This window comes from Ochotona curzoniae, unplaced genomic scaffold, assembly GCF_017591425.1.
Source record: "Ochotona curzoniae isolate NIBS_2020 unplaced genomic scaffold, NIBS_Ocur_1.0 contig_3520, whole genome shotgun sequence".
Taxonomy (NCBI): domain Eukaryota; kingdom Metazoa; phylum Chordata; class Mammalia; order Lagomorpha; family Ochotonidae; genus Ochotona; species Ochotona curzoniae.
Window position 1 is genome coordinate 6921385 of NW_024465894.1, and position 12866 is coordinate 6934250.

Sequence of the window (12866 nt, forward strand, 5' to 3'; positions counted from 1 at the left end):
TTCCCAGGCCACAAGCAGGGAGCTGGATGGGAAGTGGAGCTGCCGGGATTAGAACCAGCGCCCATTTGGGATCCCGGTGCGTTCAAGGCAAGGACTTTAGCCACTAGGCCACGCCGCCGGGCCCTACCCAAGCCCTCTTAATCACAGTGATAAATGTCCACTCCATGATTTATTTCTGCAATTCTCTAGTCTTAAAAAGAGCAAGTGTCCCTGTCAATAAAATCTAAAAGAAGACAAAATAATGAGTAATTAACATAAAATGACTAAAAATGCACACTCTATCATTGGGATAAGAGAAGCCCATCCTGATAAGTCAGTACATAACAAATGAGCAAGGCAGACAGACAGCAGGAAAATGCACCCAGAGCTGGCAGCGGCCGGAGGACGGCTCGACGGCAGTCCCTTTGGCCATCACACACGTCATACCTGGTCAAAACCCAAAGCATTCTTCAAACAATAATGTTTGTTTAGCTACGATGAGATTTCTTTTAAAAATGTTTATTATTCTTATCTATTTGGAAGGCAGAGAGAGAGAAGAAACAGAAAGAGGAGAAGCACGGAGATGCAGAGAGGAAGGAAGGGGAGGGAGAGAAAAGGTGACAGGAGCGAGCTTCCATCCTCTGGCTCACTCCCCAAGTGATTGTGGACAGCCACGGCTGGTCTAGGCCAAAGCCAGGAGCCTGAAGTTCATCTGAATAGCCCACATGGGCAGCAGAGGCCCAAGCGCTTGAGCCATCACTGACAGCCTCCTAAGATGCATTAGCAAGAAGCAGGATTGGGAGCAGAGCAGCTGGGACTTGAACCAGCACTCTGAGATGCCACAATCACAAGCAGCAGCTTAACGTGCTACACCGTAACACCCGGCCGTAGCATGACATGTTCTGTAGCATATGTACTCTAAAGCCTACGGTTACAATGTAAATAACAAATAACTAACAAAGACAAAAATAAAATTGTTTCAACACAAGGAGTTATTTATGCAAACAATTAATGAAATGCAAACCCCTCTCAATCTCTACTGTGTTCTGAACAAACAGGAGAGCCACTTTGACTCTAATAAATACTCCTCTGGTGCCAGCTGGGGAGTGAGCCAGCTAATGGAAGAACAAACTAGGGATGCACCTTTAATTATACTAAACGTGATGGTGGTACTGCTATGGCTATGGACAAAAGCATACCTGAGCCTTCTCCCGGCTCTAGCTTATAAGGCAGGGCCATTTACTCTCCTGAGACCACTAACTTCACTATACGGTCCTGTGGTACAAAGTACCCAGTTTCAGCATCAAATGTCTAGGTTGTTGAGATTTAACATTCATTTTATATAGCTTGCAACCTCTATCAAGGAAATCCCACACACTGAAGCAGTGAAACGGCGGCATCTACTGGCAAAATGTGTTCTTGCAACAGAGTTTGGAGAGCTTCACCACAGTTCCTAAGAGGGCAGAAAGAAAACCGATGTTCAATAGAGGGATGCAAGCAAGCTCAGGGAAGTTCTAACAGCGATTCCCAGGACCACTTTGTTATTCAATCAGTAATCAACTGGATCCTTTTGTTTTACAATACCTTGTAAATCAGTCCTTTCAGGAGCAATTTTTCTTGGAGACCAGACCTCCGGTGTTGTAATGGAAATCAAAGACAAGTCACTAGGGAGGAGGTTTAGGTCACGGAAATTTACTCTACGGGCAATGTTTCAGGATAAGAAAGCAGACAGAAAGCTGACCTTTATGAACAGACTACTGAAGCTGCAGGCATTTTATATGCACTACTCTGTGGCAGCCACAGAACCAGAATCTAGCCTACAAATTCCACTTAGAGTCTCCACCTTATAGGGGAGGAAAATCAAACTCAGAGAGAAGGAACTGCCCCAAAGTTACTAAGCAAAGGACAAAGCCAAGATTCAAACCCTTAAAGCTTGGCTCCAGGAACCTTAGCTACGAGACATAACTAAAATGCACATAATCTATTTCCATACAAAGAGACTCAACGGAACTTCTAAACAAATGTGGAACCTAATATATTTCAACCAAAAAACTGGGGTGTACAAAACAAGCACTCTCCGGTGTTGTGTTTTTCCCAATAGCAACGCATTCAGAGTAGCTTTCAGCTCCTGGGGTCGTCTTCCCGATGCCTTCCACCTCTTCCCCACACGGGCAGTGTGAAAGCTGAGTAACATCAGCACCAAATGATAACGGCGACACAAGGAGAGAAACAGAGACATGACTGCCACTGGAAAGTTACTGGTGTTGGGAGTACTGTGGACTGATGTCTTCAACAACAGAAGATGCTCAGCTTGTACATCAGTTGGGCAGTAGAACATCTAAGATCTAAGTTACCAAGGCAACTGTTGGGGCCAGTGCAATGGCTCAACAGGCCTGCAGGTGCCGCCATCCGATACGGCCACCGATTCATGTCTCCCAGCTGCTCCACTTCCCATTCAGCTCCCTGCTTATGGCCTGGGAAAGCAGTGGAGGATGGTCCAAGTCCTTGGACCCTGCTCCCACACGGGAGACCCCCGAGAGGGATCCTGGTTCTTGGCTTCAGATCAACTGAATTCCGGCTGTTGTGGCCATTTGGGGAGTGAACCAGCAGATGGAACATCTTTCTGTCTTCTTCTCTGTAAATTTGCCTTTCAAGCAAAAATAAGTAAATCTTAAAAAAAGAGAAAAACTAAAAAACAAGCGCTTATGTGAAGAAAGGGAAATGACAGAAGGAACAAATGAAAAAGGTTCTGGGGCCCCAAACCCACATGGGAGATACAGAATAAGCTCCTGGCTTTTGGCTTCCTATGGGGGGTCCAATCTGGCCACTAAGGCCATTCATGAATCAGTGGATAAAAGCATTTTCTCTCTACCTCTCTAGTTCTGCCTTCCAAACAAATAAATAAAACTTTAAACAGATCTGCACTACCCTTTCCCTACAGAGGAACTGGGCCACATGAACAAACACTACATTCACAGCTGTAACAGAAACTCTTGCTTTGGAAGAGGTCGAGAAGATTAACACACCTTTCTCCTTGTCTTCTCACATTCCATGTCCCAGGAATATGGATTACAGGACTGTCAAGTGTCCATGTGAGAAAATAATGGGAGGTGGAATAAAACATCCTTGGAAACTCAAAAAAGCAGAGTAAAGGATACGAGGGCACCTCAAAAAATTTATAGACGATAAATGAAAAGATAAGGCATTTTTGTCTGGGAAAAAAAAATTGATGGTGGGAGGGTCTTCAAAAAAAGTATGGGCCCAGTGTGGTAGCCTAGCGGCTAAAGTCCTCATCTTGCATGCCATGTGGGTGCCGGCTTGTGTCCTGGCAGCCCCGCTTCCCATCCAGCTCCTTGTTTGTGGCCTGAGAAAGTAATCACAGATGGCCCAAAGCCTGGGGACCCTGCACCCGCACAAGGGACCCAGGGAAGCTCTGGGCGCCTGGCTTTGGATTGGCTCGGCCCCGGCCATTGCAGCTGCTTGGGGAGTGAGTCGTCAGACGGAAGATCTTCCTCTCTCTCTCTCCTCCTCTCTGTATATCTGATTTTCCAATAAAAATAAATAAATCTTTTAAAAATTAAAATAAATACATAAATAAAAGCTGACACTCTTATCACACGAAAGGCCCTGCTGCGCATGCTCCTAGGGCCTCATTCCCTGCTACAGACCCTGGGGGGCCCTCCCAGACGTTGTGTTTCTCCCCAGCTCAGCGAGTGACAGAGCAGGTTCCTGCCTGCAGGGCTGCACGGGGGCTGTTCCCACTGCCTGAAAACCCATGTGGCACACTCTCTCATCTTCCTGCCAGTCAGGACTCCCTTGCCACTTGGACTTCTCCCTAACCTCCTTTCACTTTCTTTTCCACAGTCCTTACCACCTTCCAACACAGTGATGTGGTACCTGTTTCCTTCTTCTAGAATGAAATCTCTGAATGACAGACGGGTTTTTGACTGTTTGAGTCACTATAAAGTGCCGACAACTGAAGAACAGCAAATACTGATGAAACGCATGAACCTGGGTTCTAACACCCATCTTCAAGAAAGCTACTTTGGTCTTCAAAGGATCCCAGTAGCTGCACAAACTATGACAACCTGCCACTTTACAGAAGCAGGAATTACGGGGGGATGACAGCATTTTCTCAAGGCCACGGAGTAGGGGAAATGGAGAGGCCGCACTGCCAAGGCCCCAGAGCTCAGACTCAGTGCCCAAAAGTAAGCTCTGTGACAAGTGAAAACTGAATTATGACAGCTTAATGTCAAACTTCAGAAATTAGGAAAATAAAAATTCAAAATTACCCAAGGGAAAAACATTTTGTAAAAATACTCAAAAAAAGGAGTGCAAGCTCCTTGATTTACTTTTTCTCCAGTTTTTGTCTCTCTCCTCATTAAATCCCTGTGAATATTAGTAAGTGCCTGTAGTTGAGGAAGAAAGCTCCATGGCAAAAAAAAAAAAGAAAACACACCCAGGTCTCCTTAAGAAACTTTGGAATAATTTAATATTCATCCTCTGGAAAAATTCAGAATAATCTTCTCAGGAAGCTTAAAATTGGGAAAATTAGAACAACAAAGACTGCACAAAACAGCATCACCTGTCCTTCAAATCTAATTCTTAAACATGATACCACAATCCCAAATAAAGACAGTTGCCTCTTCACATGACGAACAAAAAGTCCTTTGAATATGAACAATTTCAAGTCGAACAAAGGAAAAGAACAGGCGAATAAAGGATTTTTAAAGCAAGAAAAATGTCACTGAGCAGGTGCTATTGAATGGCTCAAGCATCAACAATCAGAACGCTGTCAGCTCATCCTCCTGAGGCCCCCAGCCTGGGAGTGCAGCCAGCGCAGTCTCAGGAGACTCGACCTGTGTGAGAACATGTGCCAGCACTTGCCCTGAACTGGGTATGTGACACTCCAAAGAACTTACCGCAGAAAGACACAACCCTGAATTCCCAACTCTACTTACAAACTCATAGTCTCCATCCTGTGGTACTTTCCAATCGGAAGAATTTTTCAATGGACCAGGTACGCTCTGGCCAAAGCTGTTGACCTGTTCTTTTTCTTTTTGTTCAAAGTATTCAAGAAAAGATGGTTTTGCAGGCTGCATGGTTTCATCCCTTCCTGAAAACCAAAAAAAAAAAAAAAAAAAAGCTGAAAAGGAACATGTTTTTAGGTGTAAAAAACAGATCTCCAGATGAACTGCTGTTTCCATGAGCGACACAAGGACCCTCTTAGGAAGCAAATGAACCTACAGAAAAATGCCCACTGAACATGAGCAACTCACAACCCAACCACTATGCAAGTTTAAGATTACACACACGGCTTGCAATAAAGGAGAAAAACAGGGCATAATAATATATATCCAGTATGACTTCAAATCTATAAAATCATATACAAGGACAAAAAAGAAAAGGAGTAGAAGAAAATATACCAAAATGCTAACAGTTTGTTTCTGGTTGTAAGACTTTGGGTTTTTATTTACTGTTTCAAGTATTTCTTTTAACATTTAATGCTGGGCAAGTATTAAATGAACATAATTTTTTGTTAATTTTCATGCTATTGTGGGGTGCAGTTTTATTATGCCCAGAAAATATTACAGGCTGGACAGACTGGGTGGCAGGGGAGGAGAAGAAGGGGGTTGGGGTTGGACCTCAAGTCACCCCAGATAGCAAAATCAGTTACATAGCAGCAGTCACCCTGTGAGCACACAGCAGCTACTAGGAACAACAGCAAAGTCAGTAATTTCACTTGTCATGACTTAGACGCCTCGCTGGAGTAGACGTTCAGCCCAGCAGATAAAACACTGCCTGGATGTCTGCATTCCATACCAGAGTACCTCAGCCTAAGTCCCCCAGTTCCAGCCTCCCGCTGATGTGCATGTGGAGACAGTAGGTCATGGTCAAGTAGCTGGGTCCCTGCTTCCCACACAGGAGACCTGGACAGTCGCTGACAGCTTGGCCCAGCCTCAGCTGCTGAGACATTTGGGAGTAACCCAGTAGACAGCAAATATTCTCTCTCAATCCCTCCATCCATCCCTCCCTCTTTCTGTCTCTCCACCTTGAACCAGGGAATGGAATATATCTCCATCTACCTTTCAAGAAAAAAAAAAAAATCCCAGCTAGTAACTTATACCTACTTATGCCTGTGATTGGTAGTTGAACATAAAAAAAGAAACAGAAAAAAATGTAAAGCATTTTTCATGAATACATGAGCTTACACAGCCTTTTCCTACAGTGGTGGGAAAGACTAAACAGTTCAGAGCCTTACAAAGCAGATGGAGAAGAATCTGGGAGATAAACAAAACAAAACAGTATGTGTTACTCTACAGGTAACCTTAGTCCATGCAGTGTTATTTATTCTGTAACACTTGCCTAACCTGCTTTCAAATCAGCACCCTGACTGCCTTTTGGAAATTTGTAATCTTTCTCGCTATTATCATTGCCAAGTTCAAGAGCAGGCAACCACATGCTTGTCCACTTTTCAGATGTTGCCAGTAGCTCAGAACACTCTAGTGGCTTCACTTACTGGAGATCCAATCCAGTATGTGCCAAGACAAGTTGATGAGTATATAGTTTCATTTTATGTGTTCCAGACACGTTATTAAGAGTGCTTCATGCTTATTTTTGCTTAATGTTCAAATTATATAGTTCTTGAGGTACCTTAACAAAACTTGTAAAAATGGTTGTGCTTTGGATCTGCCAATGAGTCAGAAAGTTATATCCTTTTGTCCAAAGGTCCAGAAAAAATATATATAAATCCAAAGGACCATCTGAATAATGGGAAAGTTGACCGGAAAAAGGCTAAATTGGTCCTGTATCTCAAACCCTGAACTAGGAAAACTCCAAATGGATAGGAGATCTAGTTATTTAAAAAAAAAAAAATGGGAACCTTAAATTCTAAAAGAAAACATCTGTAAATTTATTTCAAACTGAGAATAGAAAGGGCTTTGTAACTATGATTTTAAAAATCCAGACACAATAAAAAAATACAGATAAATACTGCTCTGTGTTTGTTTTCTAGACTGATAATGATTTTGAGTAAGCAGACTTGCATTCTTATCACAATGCCTACCAGATTATTTGGAAACACAATGACAATAATTTCCTCTAGGTATCTTCATCCTTGAGTTGTGCCCTCCCACAGTAACTCTGGGCCTTGCTTCTGTCCCTGACACAGTAACTGCAAACCCTTGTGAGTGCTGCTGTGAGGTAAACAGACCTGAGCAAGCCTGCTGGAGGGGGAGGAAGGCCCCGGTGAATAGTTGGCAGGGCTGGGACCTTCATAAATCAGCCACTCCCACTGCTACTGTACCAGCTGTCCCAGCCATCCACAGGGTTGACCAAACCCAGACAAGAATAACTACCCTGTCAACTTGCCAAGTCATAAACTAAATAAAATTGTTGCTATTTTGAACTGCTACCTGTTGGGGGCAGCTTGTAATGTAGCAACAGTTAACTCATATACTATCCTTTGGTTTTCTCTCACCCTCTCTCATACACTAAATCTACAAAAAGTTTCAGACTTTGGAATTCAGGTCCATATTTAAAATTAAGTGAATACTTTTTAAGTTTCAGGATTTCAACTAGTTGCTCTCCTGTGATGTTCTCATCCATGTCCATCAAATGCGGTGAGGGAGGGCTGGTGCCATGGCTTAGCAAGCTAATCTTCCACAGGTAGCGTTAGCATCCTGTAGGGGCACCAGTTCATGTGCCGCAACTGCTCCACTTCCCATCCAGCTTTCTGCTTGTGGCCTGGGAAAGCAGTCAAAGACAGCCCAAATACCCATGTGGGAGACTTCGTTAGAAACTGCTAGCTTCTAGTTTCGGATTGGCTCAGCGACAGATAGTGCAACCATTTGGAGAGTGAACTAGAAGACGAAAGATCTCTCCGTGTCTCTCCTTCTCTCTCTGCAACTCTAACTTCCAATTGAAAACAAACAAATTAAAGAAAAAGAGAATGAGGTGGGGGTACCTTTGACAGGCATCTACCAAGTGCCAGGCAATGCACCGCTTTACTTTGTCCTCAAAGAATTCTCATAGATGTGCTATTGTTCCCCACTTTAGAATTGAGAAACTGGCCTAAGTATTGCACAGCTTGTAACCAACAATGAAAGGATGTGAACGGCCACTGTGGCTTTTTAAAGTCTGGTGAACTGGCTCTCACATCACACGCTTTCTAATGAAGATTCTTGACATGCTAGAAATACCATTAATCCAAGTGCAGGAAGGAAGGAATGGAATTTTCCCAGTAACCTTATCTTTGAACTTACCTTTCAGCACCCTGAGCTAATGATCAAGTGTGCCCTACAGGAGCCTTTCTGTGCTGAAAAGCAGCAGACAATCACGCCAGCCGATAAAAGGCCATGCTGTCCCCCGGGGCTTCGTGGGCTTTTCCTTTCAACCTGAGCTAGAGTATTTTTCAGACGTATCCCAGGAATTGAAGACACTGAACTGGATGAGAATACACAAAGTCATAAGAAGAATGGACTCAGCAGACAGAAATCCAGCCTTGGAAACAGCCGCATCGTTTTCTGATTCTTTTATCTGATTCAGGAAAGCAGCACGAACTCTTACACTATGAATGTCCTATTTTTCTTTTTAAGTAGAATACACCAAGCTAAAGTTGCAGATAGAGGAATGAACTCATTAGCAATTGACCTCCTACTAATTTTCCTTTTAAGAAATGATGTGTAAAATCAGGACGCAACAACCCAAATGAAGAAGAAACAAAAATGCAATAAACCCATAAATTGGAATATCACTCAATAACAAAAAGAAACAAAATGCTGCCATGCTACAACCTGGCTGATCCCTAAAAACATCATGCAGAATGAAAGGAGACAGATAAAAAAAAGGCCACGTATTGGACGATTTCACTTACACAAAATGTTCAGAAAGGCAAATCCAGAGACACAACGCAGAGGAATGGTTACCTCGAGATGAGGAGAGAAGGGAAAGCAAATGCTAGCAGAATCAGGCTTTGTCTGCAGGTGAGCAAAATGCCTGCGATTCAACAGGGCTTGCTATGCACTAAGAAGCCACTGTACTGTACATTTTACATTGAAAACCACTGAAATGTATATGTATATTTTCTATGAGTGTTTTGTATGGTGGATGAACTACACATCAATAATTCATTCTGTTAAAAAAAAAAAGCAACAAGACCCCTTTTGCTATTTGCTCTTGTTCCTAATTCATGTAAACTATAACAAAATGCCAGGGTAGTCTTAACTGGAAAAGAAGGGAGCTGGACCAAAGCCTGAGAGCTACTTTAGCTTTAGAATGATCCTAAAAACTTTTTTTAACCCACCATCTGAAACATTCACTAGTCAGACTGTTACTAAAAAACCACAAAGACCGAAGTACTCTTTAATTTCTACGCTAACTTTTCCACCTGCGCACTAATTAGCTCTATCCAAACTGGAGGCCCGGGCAAAGGCTGCATTTTCCTCTTGGCTTCATTCATTTTTTGGATATATGTAAGAGAGAGTGTGTGTGCAGGAATCTCTTGCACGTTTTCTTCATGGGAACTGGCACAGTGGCTCAACTTAGCTATACCTGCAAGTGCTGGCTTCCTTGATGGGCACCGGTTTGTGTCCTGGCCACTCCACTTCCCATTCAGCTCCCTGCTGGCAGCCTGGGAAAGCCGTGGAGGTCTCCCAAGTGGGAGACCCAAAAGATGCTCCTGGCTTCTGATCAGCTCAGTTCTGGCTACTGCAGCCGTTTAGGGAGTAAACTAGCAGATGAAAGATCTTTCACTCTGTATCTCTGCTTCTCTCTGTAAATTTGCTTTTCTAAGAAAAATTTTTAAATCTTTAAAAAAAAAAAGTTTTCTGGCCCAACGCAGTAGCCTAGTGGTTAATGTCCTTGCCTTGCATGCACTGGGATCTCATAAGGGTGTCAGTTTGTGCCCTGGTTGCTCTACTTTCCTTCAGCTCCCTGCCTGTGGCCTGGGAAAGCAGTGGAGGACAGCCCAAAGTCTTAGGACCCTGCACCCATAGGAGACCCAGAAGAAGCTCCTGGCCCCTGGCTTCAGACTGGCTCAGCTCTGGCTGTTGCAGCCACTTGGGGAGTGAATCAACAGATGGAAGATCTCCCTCTCTGTCTCTCTTCCTCTCTGTATATCTGATTTTTCAATAAAAACAAATAAACCTCTTTTTTAAAAAATTTTTTTCTGGCTTGAAATAATACACCTTACTTAATATGAACTTAACATAAGATTTATTATTTTTAAAAATTTAACATTTGTCACATGTCTGTGGTTCTTGGTTTTATTTTTGTTATTGAGTAACTTTGCAACAATTAATTTATTTACCTAAGTAAGTTATTATCTAAGTTACTGTATGTGACCAAAAATACCCTTTGGCTGTCTCTTGCAAGCACTACCAAGTGCTGCAAACGTGAGTTACACGGCCCTGGAGCCCCATCAGTGGATGAGTAGTCTTACTAACTGCCTCCATTTGATTTGACTTGGTCACTGGGGTTGTTTCAACTCCAGTGAGCTGTAATCTATTTAGTCAGAGGGTCACAAACCCAAATCCCACAGAGCTAATAACTAGAACAATAAAGGCAGCCATTTAAAAAGATGCTAAAAGCCTGTTATATCAGGACCATGCATGGCTCAACTGACTAATCCTCAGCTTGCAAGCATTGGCATATTATAGAGGCACCAGTTCACTTCCCATCCAGCTCCCTGTTTATGGCTTGAGAAAGCCCTGGAGGACAGTCCCCGTCCTTGGGCCCTGCACCTTTGTGAGAGACCCAGAAGAAGCTCCTGGCTCCAGATTGGCTCAGCTCTGGCCGTTGAGGCCATTTCAGAAGGGAACCAACAGATGAAAGATGTTTCTCTGTCTCTCCTCTCTGCAAATCTGCTTTTCCAGTAAAAATAAACAAATCTTAAAAAACAAAACTGCTATTTTGCTTTCCTGATGGAAACATCTTCCTATGCCCTGTTGCCAACAGATGCAAACCCAAATTCCCTACTCTGGCATTCAAGCTCCTCCGAAACGTGGTCAACACCCACATCTGCTCCAGCCAAAGCAGATGGTCTGGCCACGTTTGCCTTCGTTTCTACTTCACAGAGACCCCAGCTTTCCTGCGCAGCCAAGTCCCTACCTGCCTGCTCACAAACCTCCCAACATCCTACCTCGTACCCAGCATTGGCCTGGTATTTTACAACCTTAGAGACACACATTCTTCTTCCTCAACCGTTACGTTTTAATCAAACATTACTAACTGAAGACTTCAATGATCTATACAAACAGTTATAAAGAATTAGAACAGTAATATTACATTGGGCACACAGATGTCACTTTCCCCTTTTCTCTGTAAGTTTCTATCAGCAGTAAATATCTTACTTGATGATTGTCCTCAACACAGCAATAACATACAATGACTAATTAAGCCAAATTTCTTGGTTGGCAGTAAATACTTATTTTTAACAAATATTTGTTCCAAGATGCTGTTTCTAAGAAAATAAACACTTGAAAAGGAATTTCCTTTATAGATCAAGCTAGTATTTGAAATGCATCTCAGTTTTCTTGGTGAACAACAGTGAACTGATTGGAACAGCTTCAAATGCCAGAGAAAGAGATTCCACTAACTGATCAAGACAGACTTATCTGCCTGGTGGGCGTAAGCGCCAACGTGTACTTTTGGAAATTCACCTTTCTTTGCTCTTCAATACTACTGGGTTGCTACCCTCTCTTGGGCATTCTTGGCTGGCCTTGTACCATTAGCTATACGAGAATACCTTATATTCCCGAAAATGCAGGACTTGGGCCCTTCACCCAAGTCACACTGAGATCTGGAACTTTCATATCCTAACATGTGGTCTGGCAAAGCGTTTGAAATAAATTCTCAGGCACAAGAGTCTGTGCTTTTTGGCTCATCCCAAAAGAAGCAGGAATGTTAATGGCTTCCAAAGATAAAAATGGGCTCAACATCTGGACACAATAAGAGAAACTGCATAAACAATTAGGATGTAGCCTCCACTCCGGGAGGACAACCTTGACTTCTCTGGGGAAAGGAGAACGGTCTAAGCATTGGGCTGTCAGCTCCCGCGAGGAGCTGCTGCTGAAGGGCACAGTGAGCCTCCCACTGGGAACAAACTCCACAGATAAGAAGCTGAAACTTCACAAAAGGATGCTCATGGAATCCGTAATCCTCCCTTCTTTAAGATTTGTCATCCTGTATTTTGAGCTGTGTAACACTGCAGAGGAATTGAAAACACACAAATGTATGTGCACATATACGCGCTCCCCTCTCTCTTCTCAGCACATTTGCAAAGCATTACTGAAATAACCAGTGACCTCCCTTTGGCTCAACCACTCTCATGACAGTGTTCCCACATATCTGAGATGACAGCTACCAAACACCACTAATGCCAAGGAGAAAAACTGCCCACAGAAAAGGAGTCAGGGTGAGGAAAGACAGCCCAAGTAGAAGTAACGGTAGGTCCAATGAGAAAGTCACTTCAAACGTTAGAAGACTTACACGTTACATCATCCACCACTGCCAAGCATTTATGTGCTGAGTATCTCAACTATCTGTATCCTGAACATCTGCTTGTCACAGGAGAACAGCTGTAGTTGCTGCCAGCATTGGGACATGAGCCTATGGTGGAAGATCTTTATTTCTGTCTCCCTGTCTTTCATAAATAAATAATATGATCTTGCATCGTCCTGACAAAAATACAGAATAAGAACTTTTATTATTAGAAGCTTAAGTTCTAAATAGGAAATAGCCTGCCCAATGTGATTCAGTCACTACCCGCAAGCCAACTTAAAAGCCAAAACCTGATCTCCAAAATCAATGCTTATTCCATTATTTCTTTCTTCTCTTGCCTTTACTTAGAAGTAAAATCCCAACAATACTAAATGTCCTAAGATTTA

General features: G+C 43.0%; 1 protein-coding gene across 4 annotated transcripts in view; it reads right to left on the reverse strand.

Annotated features, from left to right (window-relative positions):
- Window positions 1-12866, reverse strand: part of STK4 (serine/threonine kinase 4) — a 68464-nt gene that overhangs the window by 24155 nt on the left and 31443 nt on the right. For 2 of the 4 annotated variants that reach the window (XM_040981427.1, XM_040981428.1), the window contains exon 10: window positions 4941-5095. In XM_040981427.1, coding sequence (XP_040837361.1) covers window positions 4941-5095 — 155 coding nt within the window. Of the gene's footprint in view, window positions 1-3795; window positions 5096-12866 lie in introns of those variants that run through there. The other 2 variants (XM_040981426.1, XM_040981429.1) reach the window with 1 other exon arrangement.